The sequence below is a fragment of the Schistocerca nitens genome, chromosome 1, assembly GCF_023898315.1.
Source record: "Schistocerca nitens isolate TAMUIC-IGC-003100 chromosome 1, iqSchNite1.1, whole genome shotgun sequence".
NCBI lineage: Eukaryota > Metazoa > Arthropoda > Insecta > Orthoptera > Acrididae > Schistocerca > Schistocerca nitens.
The window spans coordinates 233,585,319-233,604,332 of NC_064614.1; the positions used below are offsets into that span (position 1 = coordinate 233,585,319).

The window sequence follows — 19,014 nt, forward strand, 5'->3', positions numbered from 1 at the left end:
CCATACATTAACCGGCCAAGGTCGCTGATGTTCCACTTGTCGCAGCCATCGTGGATTTTCCGTTGTCCAATAGTGCATATTATGCCAGTTTACGTTACCGCTGTTGGTGAATGACGCTTCATCGTTAAATAGAACGCATGCAATAAAATCTGTCATTGTCCCGTAATTTCTCTTGTGCCCAGTGGCAGAACTGTACACGACGTTCAAAGTCTTCGCCATGCAATTCCTGGTGCACAGAAATATGGTACGGGTGCAATCGATGTTGATGTAGCATTCTCAACACCAACGTTTTCGAGATTCCCGATTCTCGCGCAATTTGTCTGCTACTGATGTGCGGATTAGCTGCGACAGCAGCTTAAACACCTACTTGGGGATCATCGTTTGTTGCAGGCTTAGGCATCATTATTTGTTGCAGGTCGTGGTTGACGTTTGACATGTGGCTGAACACTTCCTGTTTCCTTAAATAATGTAACTATCCAGCGAACGGTCCAGACACGTGGATGGTGTCGTCCAGGATACGAGCAGCATACATACCACACGCCCATTGGGCATTTTGATCCCAATAGTCATACATCAACATGATATCGACCTTTTCCGCAATAGGTAAACGGTCCATTTTAACATGGATAATGTATCACAAAGCAAATACCGTCCGCACTGGCGGAATGTTACGTGATACCACGTACTTATACGTTTGTGACTATTACAGCGCCATATATCACAAAGCGAAAAAAGTGGTCCAACTAAAACATTCATATTTCTTTACGTACTACACGAAAATGTAATACAAATGGGGGTTCCTATTTTAAAAAAACCCAGTTGATATCCGTTTGGCCTATGGCAGCGCCATCTAGCAGGCCAACCATAGCACCATCTGGTTTCTCCCTTCAAGCTAGACGAGTTTCGTTCTTTGTAGTTTTTTCGTTTGATGCTTATTTTGTGAGATATTTGGCCTGGTCACTATCAGTGGACCACCCTGTATGTATCTCACACTTCCCTGGAGCGCTCCTGATGATACACTTGTTTCTTGTGAACATTCACTGTCGAGGACAACATACTGGTTTATATTATTTAAGGTGTCTGCGAGCCACTTGCATATCTGTGAACTTACTCCATATGCTTTTACTTCATTATCAGCCTGCAATGGGGCATCATGTCAAATGATTTCCGAAAATCCAGAAATATGGTATCTGCCGGTTGGCTTGCATCCACAGTTCTCACTATATCATGAGAGAAAAGGGCTTTCACTTGCACAATGCTTTCTAAAACCTTGCTGATTCATGGAAATGAGCTTCTCAGTCTCAAAAAAGTTTATTATATTCGAACTGAGAATACGTTCAAGACTTCTGCAGCAAACACAAGTTACGGGTATTCTGTAATTTTGTGGGTCCGCTCTTTACCTTTCTTATATACTGGACTCACCCGCACTTTTTTCCAGTCGCATGGGACTTTGTGCTGGGCAAGAGATTCGTGATAAATGTAAGCTTGGTTCAAATGGTTCAAATGGCTCTGAGCACTATGGGACTTAACATCTATGGTCATCAGTCCCCTAGAACTTAGAACTACACTCCTGGAAATGGAAAAAAGAACACATTGACACCGGTGTGTCAGACCCACCATACTTGCTCCGGAGACTGCGAGAGGGCTGTACAAGCAATGATCACACGCACGGCACAGCGGACACACCAGGAACCGCGGTGTTGGCCGTCGAATGGCGCTAGCTGCGCAGCATTTGTGCACTGCCGCTGTCAGTGTCAGCCAGTTTGCCGTGGCATACGGAGCTCCATCGCAGTCTTTAACACTGGTAGCATGCCGCGACAGCGTGAACGTGAACCGTATGTGCAGTTGACGGACTTTGAGCGAGGGCGTATAGTGGGCATGCGGGAGGCCGGGTGGACGTACCGCCGAATTGCTCAACACGTGGGGCGTGAGGTCTCCACAGTACATCGATGTTGTCTCCAGTGGTCGGCGGAAGGTGCACGTGCCCGTCGACCTGGGACCGGACCGCAGCTACGCACGGATGCACGCCAAGACCGTAGGATCCTACGCAGTGCCGTAGGGGACCGCACCGCCACTTCCCAGCAAATTAGGGACACTGTTGCTCCTGGGGTATCGGCGAGGACCATTCGCAACCGTCTCCATGAAGCTGGGCTACGGTCCCGCACACCGTTAGGCCGTCTTCCGCTCACGCCCCAACATTGTGCAGCCCGCCTCCAGTGTTGTCGCGACAGGCTTGAATGGAGGGACGAATGGAGACGTGTCGTCTTCAGCGATGAGAGTCGCTTCTGCCTTGGTGCCAATGATGGTCATATGCGTGTTTGGCGCCGTGCAGGTGAGCGCCACAATCAGGACTGCATACGACCGAGGCACACAGGGCCAACACCCGGCATCATGGTGTGGGGAGCGATCTCCTATACTGGCCGTACACCACTGGTGATCGTCGAGGGGACACTGAATAGTGCACGGTACATCCAAACCGTCATCGAACCCATCGTTCTACCATTCCTAGACCGGCAAGGGAACTTGCTGTTCCAACAGGACAATGCACGTCCGCATGTATCCCGTGCCACCCAACGTGCTCTAGAAGGTGTAAGTCAACTACCCTGGCCAGCAAGATCTCCGGATCTGTCCCCCATTGAGCATGTTTGGGACTGGATGAAGCGTCGTCTCACGCGGTCTGCACGTCCAGCACGAACGCTGGTCCAACTGAGGCGCCAGGTGGAAATGGCATGGCAAGCCGTTCCACAGGACTACATCCAGCATCTCTACGATCGTCTCCATGGGAGAATAGCAGCCTGCATTGCTGCGAAAGGTGGATATACACTGTACTAGTGCCGACATTGTGCGTGCTCTGTTGCCTGTGTCTATGTGCCTGTGGTTCTGTCAGTGTGATCATGTGGTGTATCTGACCCCAGGAATGTGTCAATAAAGTTTCCCCTTCCTGGGACAATGAATTCACGGTGTTCTTATTTCAATTTCCAGGAGTGTATTTAAACCTAACTAACCTAAGGACATCACACAACACCCAGTCATCACGAGGCAATGCAAGCTTGATAAGGGCCAATGATGTAGAGTACTCTTTGTACAATCGAACTGGGACTCCATCCGTACGTCGGTTAGACAGTCAGTCAGAGAGCACCTCGAGTTCCGGCTGCTAATAAGGTGAGGACACCATTCATTTGTTATATACTTCTACGAACTTCAAACAGGAGCAACTTATTTTCAGTTATCTGAGTAGTTACTAGTTTATTTTTGTAATTTTTTGTGTGTTTGAGTGCTTTCTAGGCGCAGACCTTTACTTTAATAATAGTGTAGCGTACAGTGCCATTGTTGCTATCGATGCTTGTATCGACCCTCATATTGTACAGGCTTTTTTTTTGTTGTGGTTATTGTAGCTCAGTGTCGGTTAAACCATCAGTGAGAGAGCACCTCGAGTTCCTTCTGCTAATTAGCCGACTACACCATTCGTTACTTAAATATTTTTTTAGCTTCAAACAGGAGTGACTTCAGTAATATATAGGAACTGTGATTGCTGCGTACAGATGCGAGCTGAGTTGGTGACCCTTCGCTCAGAGCTTCAGGCAGTGTTGGCTTCCGTCTCACGGCTTGAGGCTGCTGCCAAGGAGCATCAATGTGCGGGGGTCAGACGCGGGGATGGAAGGGACGTCAAGCACGTCCCACGTGTCCCCAAATTGGTCCACTGCTGTGGCCTCCCCGGGTACTGCCTGCACTGAGGTTGACCCCTCACCTGTGGTCGAGTGGGAGATCGTGCCAAAGACTGGTAGGCAGCGAAAGACTTTCCAAGGGCACGATCGTAGGGCCTCCCTGGTTCATTTGAGGAATAAGTTTCGAGTGTTATCTGTGGCTGATGAAGTCTCTAAGACAGATGCACTCGTCTCGGCATTCACAGAGGGTGGGTTTGATGGTAGTTGAGAGGTCCAACATTAGACCCCTAATGAGGCCCCTTAGAAATATGCCTGCCAATGAGGGGAAGGAAGCCAGTGTGCACTCTGTGTTCATACCAGGAGGAGTCGTTCCATATGTGGAAAGGATGCTTCTGGATGCCATGAAGAGTACAGGGTGCAGCCAACTGCAGATGGTGGCTCATGATATGTGTCACTTTTGATTGGAGGAAATTCTCTCTGGGTTCAGGCAGCTAGTGGAAATGGTAAAGACTGCCAGTCTTGCTTGCAAGATTAAGGCGGAGCTCGCCATCTGCAGCATTGTCGATAGAACCGATTGTGGTCCTTTGGTGCAGAGCCGGTTCAAATGGCTCTGAGCACTATACGACTTAACTTATGAGGGCATCAGTCGCCTAGAACTTAGAACTAATTAAACCTAACTAACCTAAGGACATCACACACATCCATGCCCGAGGCAGGATTCGAACCTGCGACCGTAGCGGTCGCCCGGTTCCAGACTGTAGCGCCTAGAACAGCAGGGCCACTCCGGCCAGCTGCAGAGCCGGGATGGGGGGTCCAGATCAGAGCCTCAGGCGGTTCTGTGACTGTGTAGGCTGCAGATTCCTCGACTTGCACCATCGGGTGGTGGGTTTCCAGGTTCTGCTTCATAGATTGTGATGGTCGCCTTCTTTATTTCTTCGTTAATTGTCCTTTGTGTCGACGTACCGTGTTCCTTCACTGGTTGAAAAGTGGGGTGTGGAAGTACAATACTGACCACTTTAAATGATGTAGCCGACAAGTGCACATTTGCGTCTCACAGTTCTTCACTTTCACTGTTCACAACCCCCCAATAATACGCAGTTATATGGCCAGTGCAGTATTGTTTAACTTTCGATAAGCCTCATTAGTAGGTAGCAGGCAAACATCCACATACTGCTACAATAGTTTACTGTTGAACATCTACGAGCAGTAAAAGCCTAACCACACAGTTCACTGTTCTTGTAGAATAATAAGGTACTTACGGAACAGACACTGTCAATGTTTTAACACATGGCCTAATTGTGTTACACGTATTTCATGGATGCATTGTCGTTGATGTAACCAATACAGATACCTCGTCTGAAACTCGGCCGTGGACTGACTGTCTCATGACCAAAATTCGGGACCTCATATATCCTCACAGTAACAAGTGCTGAAACTATACATTGTTTGATGTTTAATTTACTGAAATTACAATTAAAACTTTAACCCATTAAATTAACTGAATACATCCAAAAATTGGTTCTTTTGAATAGTTTTTTCTACTACAAGAGTTAGGCCTAATTATTTGTTTAAATCATGAAATTAACAAATATCATTATGCAAACAATACTTTTGGATTGGATTGGATTGTTTGAGGGAAGAGACCAAACAGCGAGGTCATCGGTCTCATCGGATTAGGGAGGATAGGGAAGGAAGTCGGCCGTGCCCTTTCAAAGGAACCATCCCGGCATTTGCCTGGAGGGATTTAGGGAAATCACGGAAAACCTGAATCAGGATGGAGGACGTGGGATTGACCCATCGTCCTCCCGAATGCGAGTCCAGTGTGCTAACCACCGCGCCACCTCGCTCGGTACAATACTTTTGACAAAACTGTTACTTTGGAATTAGTTAAGGACTGGCTTTGCTACCATGTTTTCGAATAGAGCCAAATAATTACTTTAAGAATACTATTAGTTGTTCCTCCAAATGTTTATAATTAGTGTAGAATTTATATTTGTTTATACATCACCAATAGAATTTAAGTTACAAAACAATTACTTATTTCATCCTATAACAAAAGATATTAACTTAGGAATAGTCAAAATAAATTAGAAAATCAATTACATACATAAAACTAAGCACAAAATTAGATCTGGTGTTATATTCTTTAAAACTGAGGGCCAACCTTTTTCTTTTATGAAAATGCGGATTACACCCATGTGTGTTAATGATAATTAGTCCAAAATGAAATTTAAAGAGGCAGAAGGCAAAACAAGAGGGGAAGTAAAATATCCCATCTTGCTTCATCACACGGTTAGGAGTCCACTATACACAGGAAGTAGCTACATGGGTAGTGGGGGTTGTGTGGAAGGGACTGGGTGGTTTTAAAGGTTGGAGGGTGTCTGGTAACCACAGAAAGAGCATCTGTCTAAAAGGGGGCAGGTAAAACACAGTAAGGTAGTTGTAGAAACAATCTGTATTGTAGTTGTAAATTGTCATAGCTTAGTTGGGAAAGAACCAGAGCTCCAAGCCCTAAGAGAAAGCACTGAATCTCAAATAGTTGTAGCTACAGAAAGCTGGCTAAAGCCAGAAATAAGTTCAGCTGAAATTTTTTTCAAACGACCTAACAGTGTTCAGAAAGGATAGATTACATACAGTTGGTGGTGGAGTATTTATTGCTGTCAGAAGTAGTTTGCATTATAGTGAAATTGAAGTAGATAGTTCCTGCGATCTAGTATGGGTAGAGATCATACTTGACAAGTGGACTAAACTATTAATTGGATCGTTTTACCGACCCCCGACTCAGAAGACATACTTGCTGAACAGTTCAAAGGAAACTTAAGTCTCATTTCAAATTGGTACCCCACTCATACAACTGTAGTCGGTGGTGACTTCAATCTACCATCGATATGCTGGAAAAATTATATGTTTGAAGCTGGCGGCAGGCATAAAATGTCATCTGAAATTGTAGTGAATACTTTCTCAGAAAATTATTTTGAACAATTAGTTCATGAGCCCACGCGAAGCTTAAATGGTTGCGAAAGCATACTTGACCACTTAGCAACAAATAATCCTGGACAAATAGGGAGTACCATGACGGATACAGGGATTAGCGACCACAAGGCAGTTGCTGCTAGGTTGAATACCTTAACATTCACAACTGTCAAAAAAAAAAAAAAAAAAAAAAAGCAAAGTACATCTATTTAAAAAAGCTGCTAAAAATGCTCTTAATTTCTATTTAAGAGACAGTCTCCACTTCTGACTTGGATCATGTAAGCGTAGAAAAGATGTGGAATGATTTCAAAGACATGGTATCAACGGCAATTCAGAGGTATATACCACATAAATTAACAAGGGATGGTACTGATCCCCTATGGTACAAAAAAAAAGGGTCAGATCGCTGTTGCAGAAGTAATGAAAAAAGCACACCAAATTTAAAAGAATGCAAAACCCCAAAGTTTTGCAGAAGTTTGAAATATAGCATGTGCTTCAATGCGAGATGCTTTTAATAATTTCCACAACGAAACTCGGTCTCAGAATCTGGCAGAAAACGCAAAGAGTTTCTGCTCATACATAAAGCACACCATGGGGAAAACGTGATCAATATTATATGTGATCGGAGGCTTACTCGGTGTATGTGTTGTTTCCAGGGATGTCCAGCCGGATGCGATCGTTGAAGTCCCACGATATTTCGGAGAATAATCTTTCCGCCATCATCAGGTGGTTCTGACAGAATGGTCTGTCTGCTCATTGTCGGTGTTATTTATGTCTGTCAGTCGGGCTTCGATTCCCTGCGCCGCCAGTCCGGTTGCCCCAAGTGAATGCAAGATCTTTCCACGACGGCCGCTAGGGACACTCCATGGGATTTTGCATCTTCGACGACCCGGCGCATCGCCGGGGATGGCGCGGACCTGAGACGGTGCCCGCAGATTGTCAGCGGCCACAATCGGAGCATCGGTGGTTGCAATAGGAATGTCAGAAGCCGCATCCGGACCATCGGCGTAGGGAATCGAAGCCCGACTGACGGACATAAATAACACCGACAATGAGCCGACAGGCCATTCTGTCAGTACCACCTGATGATGGTGGAAAGGTTATTCGCCGAAATATTGTGGGACTTCAACGATCGCATATAGTTGGACACCCGAGAGCCCTGGAAACAAGTGATCAATACGTTCACTGTGCAATAACAATGGTGAGGTCATTGATGACAGTGCGATTAAAGCAGAGTTATTTAACATGGTTTTCCAAAACTCCTTCACCAAAGAAGACGAAGTAAATATTCTTGAATTCCAATCAAGAGCAACTGCCAGGATGAGAAACGTAGAAGTAGATATCCTTGGTGTAGCAAAGCAGCTTAAATCACATAATAAAGGCAAGGTCTCTGGTCCAGTTTTATGCCAGTCAGGTTCCTTTTAGAGTGTGCTGATACAATAGCTTCACATTTAGCAATTATTATACAACCGCTCGCTCATAGAAAGATCCGTACCTAAAGACTGGAACATTGCTCAAGCCACACCAATACCCAAGAAGGGAAATAGGAGTAATCCACTGAATTACAGGCCCATGTCACTAACTTCGATTTGCAGTGGGGTTTTGGAACGTATACTGTGTTCGAACACTATGAATTACTTTGATGAAAACGGTATATTGACACACAGTCAGCATTGATTCAGAAAATATCGTTCTTGTAAAACACAACTAGCTCCTCATACCCATGAAGTAATGAGTGCTATCAGCAGGGGATGTCAAATTGATTCCATATTTTTAGATTTCCAGAAGGTTTTCGGCACCATTCCTCACTAGCCTCTTCTAACCAAACTGCGTGTCTATGGAATATCGCCTCAGTTGTGTGACTGCATTCGTGATTTCCTGTCAGAAAGGTCACGGTGCATAGTAATAGATGGAAGGTCATAGAGTAAAACAGAAGTAATGTCCGACATTCCCAAAGGAAGTGTTATATTATAGGCCCTTTATTGTTCCTTATCTATATTAACGACATAGGAGACAATCTGAGTAGTCCTATTACACTGTTTGCAGATGATGCTGTCATTTACCCTCTTGTAAAGTCATCAGATATCAAAACTAATTGCAAAATGATTTATATAATATATCTGTATGGTTCTAAAAGTGGCAATTGACCCTGAATAAAGAAAAGTGTGAAGTTATTCACGTGAGTACTAAAAGAAATCCACTAAATTTCAATTATGCGATAAGTCACACAAATCTGAAAGTTGTAAATTCAACTAAACACTTAGGGATTACAATCACAAATAACCTTAATTGGAACGATCACATAGATAATATTGTGTGTAGAGCAAATCAAAGGCTGCGATTCGTTGGCAGAACCCTTAGAAGGTGCAACAGGTCTGCTAAAGAGACTGCTTACACCATGCTTGTCTGCTCTATCCTGGAGTATTGCTGTGTGGTGTGGGATCCACATCAGGTGGGACTGACGGATGATGTTGAAAAAATTCAAAGAAGGGCAACTCGTTTTGTATCATCACAAAGTAGGGGAGAGAGTGCCACAGACATTATATGTGAATTGGTTGCAATCAATAAAACAAAGGCATTTTTCATTGCGATGTTATCTTCTCAATAAATTTCAATCACCAGTTTTCTCCTCTGATTGCAAAATCATTATGTTGGCACCCATCTACATAGGGAGAAATGATCATCAAGATAAAATAAGAGAAAACAGGGCTCGGGCAGAAAAATTTAAGTGCTTGTTTTACCCGCACGTCATTTGAGAGTGTCACCTTGAAGGTGGTTCATTGAACCCCCTGCCAGGCACTTTATTGTGACTGGTAGAGTAATCACGTAGATGTAGACATGGTGATTGATTTGCTTTCAAATCTTTTAGTTGTTTCTCTATGCCAGGAATGTGTATTAGTACGAGGCGTGTTTTTTAAGTAACTACCGTTTCGAAATTAAAAGAAGACGTGCTAAGATATCTCAATAATTTTATTTTTACATGAAAGCCTGTACCTTAATCTACGCACTGACGCCATTACAGTCTGTTTCTTCCTTGTTGACGTTGTGTACTGAGTGTTTAAGATGCCTCCGATAATCGTGAGTCCCGCCGACTGTGAAGTACAGGCTGTTATAAGATTTCTTTGTGCTAAAGACCTAAAAGCGATCGAAATTCACAGTAGGAATGGATGTTGACACAGGGGCATACTTCACATCAGCAACAATAATTATTGCCGTACCTTGAGATCTGTGCAGTTTACGGAGAAAGTGGGTGAGAGCATTTAAAGAGCACAAATGTGCATGATGAACAACGGAGTGGGCGTCCTTCGGTCGTTAATGAAAGTTTGGTGCTGGAAGTGGACAATAAGGTGAGAGAAAACAGACGGTTTACGATTTCCTCCTTGCGGGATGACTTTCCTAATATTTCTCGTAGTGTTGTGTATGGTATTGTGACCGAGCACTTGAGTTACCGAAAATTGTGCACACGTTGGGTACCGAAAATGTTGACGGATGTGCACAAAACCAAACGTTTAGACAGTGCATTGACTTTCCTTGACGGTGATGATTTCTTAAGCCAAATTGTTACTGGCGATGAAACATGGGTGGCCTACGTCACACCAGAATCAAAGCAACAGTCCATGGAAGTTGAGCAAGGGCATCGTTTTGCAAGACAATGCCCGGCCGCATGTGGCGAATCAAACCAAAGATCTCATCACATCTTTTCGATGGGAAACTCTAGATCATCCTCCGTACAGCCCCGATCTTGCGCTCAGTGACTACCATCTGTTCTTGCACTTGAAGAAACACCTGGGCGGTCAGCGTCTTCAAGACGACGACGAAGTCAAAACAGTGGTGATGCAGTGGTTAACAAGTCAGGCGGCAGACTTCTATGAGGAGGGTATTCAAAAACTGGTACAACGTTATGACATGTGCCTCAATATTGACGAAAATTATATAGAGAAGTATATTAAGGTACAGGCTTTCATGTAAAAATAAAATTATTGAGATATTTTAGCACGTCTGTTTTAAATTTCAAAACGGTACTTACTTAAAAAAAAAACGCCTCGTATGTCGTCCATACGGGAGTCTGCCTGATGATTAAATAATAGTATGTTTGTACAGTTCTCCGGTGTGAACAATTTCTTGAACGTGAAATTTAAAACTTTGGCATTCATTTTTCTATCTTCAACTGCCACACCAGACTTATGTACAAGAGACTGAATGGAAGCCTTAGACCCGCTTAGTGATCTTAGATATGACCAGAATTTTCTCAGGTTTACTGTTAGATCTTTTGCTAAGGTGTGAAAGTGGTAGTTGTTCTATACTTCGCGCATAGTTCTTTTCATAGACACACAACCGGCCGGAGTGGCCGAGCGGTTCTAGGCGCTACAGTCTGGAACCGCGCGACCGCTACGGCCGCAGGTTCGAATCCTGCCTCGGGCATGGATGTGTGTGATGTCCTTAGGTTAGTTAGGTTTAAGTAGTTCTAAGTTCTAGGGGACTGATGACCTCAGAAGTTAAGTCCCATAGTGCTCAGAGCCATTTGAACCATAGACACACAAATCTCTACTAACTTTTGTTTGTCATCATTTGTTGTTCCCTTTTGAACCTGGAGTGTAATAGCCTCTGCATCCTCATCACATGCCGAATTTCGTTATTAAACCATGGTGGGTCTTTTCCATCCTTTATCCGCTTACTAAGAACATGACTCTCCAAAGCATGATTTACAACCTGCTTAAACTTTGCCCATAATTTCTCTACATCCCTCTTACTGGAACTAAATGATGCCAATTCATTGTCTAAGTGAGATGTTAATAACTGATTATCTGCTCCATCTAGCAGAAAAACTCTCCTAGCCTTCTTAACTGATTTATTAACTTTCTTAACCATAGTCGCTATAATGACATCATGATCACTAATCCCCATTTCTATACTGACATTTTCGATAAGATCTGGCCTACAAGATCTAAAGGCGGGTCCACACTGAAGGCGCCGCGCCGTGCTGCGCCGCGCTGCTGCACCCCGCGCACAGCTGTATAAACAGAGAGGAGAGCGTCGTCCGCGGCCCGCCGCGCCGCTCCGACGCGCGCACTGTGTTCCAGGTGGAGCGCGCGCATGGTCTGAACATGGAGCGAGCCAAGATTGTGAGTGCCGCATTCATTGTGCTGTACCATCAGTTAAAGGAGAAGAGGAAAAATCGTCGTCATTGGGTAACTCCAATGTTAAAGAGTAGGGCATTGTACGGTGGAAATAATCTTTTTAGTGAACTGCTTGCTGGCAGTAGTGGACAGTTCGAAAACTTTTATCGAACGTCTTTCGAAGACTTTGAACATCTGTTGAATGTGATCGAACCCGACATAATGAAGGAGGACACAAATTTTAGACGTGCTATATCTAGCAAAGAGAGACTGGCAATTACTTTGCGCTTCCTGGCAACCGGAGATTCCTTTACAAGTTTGATGTATCTATTCAGAATATCTAAACAAAGTATATCAACGATTGTCATAGAAGTTTGCACCGCTCTCAATAATGCACTGAAACCCTTTGTAAAGGTAAGAAGTTATTGTTCTTCATTGTCTTTAAATGGAATCATCCTTTTTTAAAGAATTTGTAGTTACGTTATTTGCATAAAGTTGTTACCCGTCTGAAGTCAAATGTGTACAAGGTAAAGAGGCTGAATGCTGATAGCATTGGATCAGAGGAAGTTCTTTACAAACAATTATTTATTGACTGCGGTTTTGTTTTTCTTTACAAGCTTATGTACATAAATATCCACATATAAATAAAAATGTTACTCAAATCGTAGAAACACGTTATTGTTAACAGAATGCACTTAGGAATCAAAGGTATTTGCAAAGGGCTGCAAAACAGTATATGTTGGAGGTTCTTGGAGCAGAGCTGAATCGTGTAGACGGAGCGAGATAGAATCATGTGGTTCACTGCTACTGCATGGTTGATTAGGAGCAACTGTTTGATGTCAGATGAGCACAGGTGACTGGGAGTGACTCGGGGGAGAAGTTGCGGAATAGGCCTGCATTGGGGAGAGGAGCGGTTGGGGAACAGGACTGCATTGGGGAGAATGGACGACAGAAGGAGAAGTATCTGATGTGAGGCGCTGTGAATACAAATCAGTCTCCGCATCGAAGATCAAATTGTTTATCCTGTGCATTAGAACTGATCTCCTGCGGTTGTCAAATTTGCGGTGCTTCATTGTAATATGCTCCCCGAAAGTGGAACACTCGTCAGGACGTACATTTCCCACACTTTCCAAAATTCCATAAGCCTTCATCAGCATCGGATCTTCTTTCTTCTTACGTTTACTGGCCGGTTTTTTTGGGGACTGAAAAACCTTTCCCTAGCACGTCATTTCTTCTTCTTTGTTTGAAGGCGCTGACTCGCCAAGACTTTCATGAGAATTGTCACTTACATGTAATGCTTCTTCTACGACATTTAGCGTAGAATCGTGTAGGCATTCTTCATCGCCAGAACTCTGAAATAAAACAGTAGGCTATATTGTATTAATTTTGACAGTAAATGCCAGAGCCAAAATCCTGTTTCATTATGGTACAGTACCAAGTAATTTATTTTTCTTTAATTGTCTTATACGGCTAAATCGATTCTACAACTAGCATAACTCGAGGACGAAAGCCTAGTGAAATAAACAACTATATTTCTCAGAGAATTCGGAATTCGCACTAGGACCAGTGTGACAAGTACGGTTTCATTTGTGAACAATAGTAGATGGATTGTTATCCGATGTTTTCTGACGGCAGTCATGATGCCATTGACTGTTAACAGATTTTATTATAATTTCACGGCTGCAGTTTCGGCCTTAAGCCATTCTCAAGTTGAATTTCGAAATATGTTAATGTATATCATTGTAACAGGTATACACTTGTTCTGAGCATAAAATATTGCTGTATGAATTTCGTATATGGAATTAAAATTCAATGAAAAATGTGTGACAATGGCTTACAGGCCGAAACTGCAGTTGTGACATCATAATAAATATTTGTCGACAGTCAATGGCATCATGATTTCCTTCAGAAAATATTATACCACTGTGGGCCCCTCACAAGAGATATTCTTCTGTTATTGAAAACTTTCATTCTAGCACTGCCCCATTGTACACGTTCATTTCAACCACACTTGACACGATTGTGTAACAATGACATGTTTCAATTCTTCAATTTTTAGACAAGATATGTTGTAACTTCTTTGAAACCCTTTCTTTTCAGTTGCCGAGTACTACAGAAGAATGGAAACGATGTTCGGAGGAATTTGATAAAACATGGAACTTCCCTCATTGCCTGGCTGCTATGGACGGTAAACACGTAATGTTACAGGCACCAATAAACACCGGCAGCGAGTACTATAACTACAAGAACTTTTTTAGCATTGTGTTGTTTGCTCTAGTGGCTGCAAACTACCATTTATTGTATGCTGATGTGGGTTCACAGGGTCGTATATCTGATTGTGGAATATTCAAAAACAGTAAATTGTGGAAGAAATTGCAAGACAACTCCCTTATCATACCTCGACCCAAACCACTTCCTGGACGTGAACGGATGACACCATATGTTATATTGGCCGACATAGCATTTGCTTTGCACGAGAATGTGATGAAACCTTACGCAGGCGTCTATGAGAAAGGTACAAAAGAGAAAACATTCAACTATCGACTTTCAAGAGTCCGTCAAGTTGTCGAAAATTGTTTTGGAATCCTAACATCCGTTTTTAGAGTCTTGAGGAAACCAATGCTTCTGGGCCCAGAAAAAGCCAGTGTTATTGTTCTGACAACTATTTTCTTGCGTAATTATTTGAGATAGAGCAAGAAATCTTCCAGTTTGTACGCTCCAGACGGCACAGTGGACAGAGAGCTACCAGATGGTACTTCGGTGGAAGGAACATGGAGACGGAAAGCACAACCAATATCATTATACAATTTAAAGGCAGTGCCAAGGAAAAGTTTGTCAAATGCCCGAGTTGTTCGCGAAGAGATGGCCGACTATTTTGTCGAAAATGGACGTAGATCTTGTCAAGATGAGGCAGCATGAATGCATATACGTGCTTATTATCACTACGCCGTTGTCAAGATCACATTTTGGCCTAAGTAAATAGTGTGTTAAAGCGCTAATAGAATCTGACTATATTATAGATAATTGTTATATTACATGTACTTACATTTTCTGTGTTTATGGTACCAGTGGGAGTGTCTCGTTCCTTTAGGAATTCAAATAATGGTCTAGCAAACCAGTTACTACTGTAAGTGTCTGCCAGCCCTGAAATAATAGAGCGATGTTATAATAAATGTAAATGGAAAACTGTGCTTTTACAAACATTGTTTATGAATAGTTTACCTTTTCCAGTGCCCCTCGACTTCTTCATTTTCATTTTCTCCCTTCTGTACAAAGACAACAAAGAGGTCATCCTGTTTTTTGCTTCGTCGATTCCACAGCCGACGCCACTTGCGACCCACTGCCAAGCATAATTTTTTGTTTTTGTTTTTATGTGGTAATTATTGTCTTTTGGGTCCCACAGTTCCCGCCTTTGTCTATACAGATCTATGAGGTTTTCAGTTTGTTTCCGGTCCCACTCCATAACGAGGACACCTCCTGCCTCCAACGCGAATTCACGCACACAGTAAACTACTGCGCCCGCCAGCCGAAGCCCCGTCTAAACTGAGCGCGCGCAAACGCGCGCCACTTCCTTTGATGTACCGACAACAGCCGCAAAACTGCGCGGCATGACGCGGCGCAGCGCGGTTCGCCTTTTACACTGAGCGCGCAGAGCTGTTTTGCGCAGTGCGGCGCGTCACGCCGCGCTCAGTGTGGACCCGCCTTAAGATATTTCCACTGCATGTGGGCTGCCGAGCTAGCTGCTCAAGACAATTTTCAGAAAACGTGTTCAAAAGTGTTTTGCATGAGTGTCTGTCTGAACCCCCCGCAATGAATCCATAGACATCTCATTGGGGTTAAAGTTGCTTCCAACAAGAAAGAGTAATGACCCAGAAACAGCCAAATATTATAAAAACTACTGTGCTACATTAAGAAAGGTTATTAAAAAGTCCAGAAGCATGTGCATCATGTCTGAGATTAATACCTCTGATAACAAAATCAAAACAATTTGGAATATTATTACAAGGGAGACAGCACAACCAAGACTACAGGATGACGGCATCACCATCAAAGCGAATGGAAACTTGATAAACAACAAGCCAGAAGTCTAAAACATTTTGAATAATCATTTTTTAAATGTTGTAGAGAAAATAGGATCTAAATGTTCATTAGAAGAAGCAAGGCAGTTAATGGAAGAGGCCTTACCCACACCATTTGATACAATTGAAATTGCACCCACCTCTCCATCTGAAATTAGGAAGATAATAAACTCTCTCAAGAATAAAAGCTCACATGGGATTGATGGCATTTCCAGCAGGATAATAAAAGCTTGTTCCCAAGAAATAAGTGGGATTCTTAGCCACATATGTAATAGCTCTCTCAAGCAGGGTATTTTCCCAGATAGACTGAAGTATGCCACTGTTATACCACTGCACAAAAAAGGGGATATGTCTGATGTCAACAACCACCGCCCGATCTCTCTTCTGACTGCCTTATCCAAAATTCTTGAAAAAGTAATGTGTTGTAGAGTAGCTTCACACCTTTGTAAAAATAATGTTTTAACAAAATGTCAGTTTGGTTTCCAGAAGGGTTTTTCAACGGAAAATGCTATATATACTTTCACTAATGAAATATTAAATGCTCTGAGTAACCGGAAGTCACCTGTTGGGATTTTTTGTGACCTATCAAAGGCTTTTGATTGTGTAAATCATGGAATACTTCTAGATAAGCTCAAGTACTATGATATGAATGGGACAGTGCTCAAATGGTTTAAATCATACCTAACTGGAAGAGTGCAGGAAGTTGAAATAAACAGTTCACATAATATGCAAAAAACTGGTGATTTCTCAAACTGGGGAACAATCAAGAATGGGGTGCCACAAGGTTCGGTCTTGGGTCCTCTGCTGTTCTTAATATATGTTAATGACTTGCCATTCTATATTCACGAAGATGCAAAGCTGGTACTTTTTTCCAGTGATACAAGTATAGCTACCACACCTGACGGACAAGAATTAACTGGTGAAATTGTAAACAATGTTTTTCAGAAAATCATTAAGTGGTTCTCTGCAAATGGGCTCTCCTTAAACTTTGACAAAACACAGTATATACAGTTCCACACACTAAATGGAATGACCCCATTAATAAATATAGACTTCGATCAGAAATCGGTAGCTAAGGTATAATATTCAAAATTTCTAGGTGTGTGCATTGATGAGAGGTTGAACTGGAAAAAAAACACACTGAGGATCTGCTGATACGTTTGAGTTCAGCTACTTATGCTATTCGGGTCATTGCAAATTTTGGCGATATACATCGGAGTAAATTAGCTTACCACACCTATTTTCATTCTCTGCTTTCGTATGGCATCATATTCTGGGGTAACTCATCATTGAGTAAAAGAGTGTTCATTGCACAAAAGCGTGTAATCAGAATAATTGCTGGAGCTCATTCAAGATCATCCTGCAGACACTTATTTAAAGAGCTAGAAATCTTCACTGTAGCCTCACAATATATATATTCGCTTATGAAATTTGTTATTAACAATCTGAACGAATTCAAAAGTAATAGCAGTGTACATGGCTACAATACTAGGAGAAAGGATGATCTTCACTACTCAAGGTTAAATCTAACTTTGGCTCAGAAGGAGGTAAATTATGCTGCCACAAAAGTCTTTGGTCACTTACCTAATAGCATCAAAAGTCTGACAGATAGCCATATAGCATTTAAAAGGAAATAAAAAGAATTTCTTAATGGCAACTCCTTCTACTCATTAGATGAATTTTTGGGTATAGTAAGTGGGTAATTTCCCAACCTCCAAAAAAAAAAAAAAAATAAATAAATAAATAAATAAATAAAAATATTGAGTATCATGTAATATTTTGTCTAATGTAATATCTTGTATAGACACCTTTTATTAAACTGACACGTTCCACATCATTACAAAGTGTCATATTCATGATCTATGGAACAAGTACTTATCTAATCGCATGATCTGAGTATGTATGCGCTATTCACCAAATACTTTCTTTGAATGACTCCACAACTGCCACAGCAGAATCAGGTGGCCGGCAAAAACATCCAGCAATTAACTTGGTTTCCCCTACACCTGTTTATGTGACCAGATGACTTCAGTGTTGCACTCAACTTCGACCTCAATAGAGACAATATTTTTGTCAACTGCAATGAATACTCCCCCTTCTATGGTCTCTAATCTGTCTTTCTGATATGTGTTCCATGACTGGCTAAATATCTCAGAGCTTTCCATTTCAGGTTTCAGCCAGCTCTCAGTCCCAAGAATAACCTGAGTGTGAGAACTTTCCTGGAGGGGAGTGAATTCAGGAACTTTATTACGAATAGTCCAACAGTTTACTGGTACAATTGTGACAGTTAAAGTGTCTTTATTCTGAACATGGTTTGACTTCTCTTGCTGCATATCGACTGGTGAGTGTTCATCAGAGCACCTCAAACTACTGTCTAGCCTAAAAACATAAAGTGTAACGGCCGCGAGATCGCGAGTGAAAAGTGCTACGCGGGAGTAGAAGACAGCGTGCATGACGAACTTCAAAAAGAACTTGACATTATAAAAAAATATATAAAAACAATGGAAAATTTGGTACTAACCATACGGGAACTATCTGAATCGTCAAGGCAACAAGATCTCATTAATGCTAGCCATAAAATTCGTAGGTCTGCACAACCAAATGTACAAAGTGTAAACAGTACGACTGTAACTAGAAATATGAACGAACTGATCACTCAAAAAGACACAAGTGAATTCAACGCAAGAAAATAAAGTGTTAATAGTGCATCTATGGATAAAAATATGAACAAACTATCCACACAAAAATATACAAGTGGATTAAACGGAGAAAAACACAAGATAAATATTCGTAAAGGAAAAAAGTAAACAACCACGTTATGCATAAGCAAGGATACAAGCAACAGACATATATTTTTGCAGATAGTCGTGGGAGAGGAGTTACGGAAATTATGAGAAGAAATCACCCAGACCTTAATGTAACAGGCATCATCAAACCAGGCGCGCCATTACGCGAAATTCTGAAAAACAGTGACAACATATTAACGACGGGTAACAGCTGCATCATAATAGGAGGCGCAAATGATGTTTACTGTAATGAAACTTGGCGTGCAACGAGAACCCTAAAGGAAACAATCAAAAGGATGCCTCGAGTGCATTTCTACATTGTTAACATCCCCAGGAGACACGATCTGATGGAAAACTCGTGCGTAAACATCGAGATTGTTACAGCAAACAGGCT

General features: G+C 42.3%; 1 protein-coding gene across 1 annotated transcript in view; it reads left to right on the plus strand.

The window, feature by feature from the left end:
• The window catches only part of LOC126246423 (uncharacterized), a 32,721-nt gene extending 17,786 nt beyond the window's left edge, over positions 1 to 14,935 (plus strand). The window contains exon 2 of the mRNA XM_049948394.1: positions 13,856 to 14,935. Coding sequence (XP_049804351.1) covers positions 13,937 to 14,446 — 510 coding nt within the window. The 5' untranslated portion in view covers positions 13,856 to 13,936 and the 3' untranslated portion in view covers positions 14,447 to 14,935. The remainder of the gene's footprint in view (positions 1 to 13,855) is intronic.
• Positions 14,936 to 19,014: the final 4,079 nt, after the last annotated feature.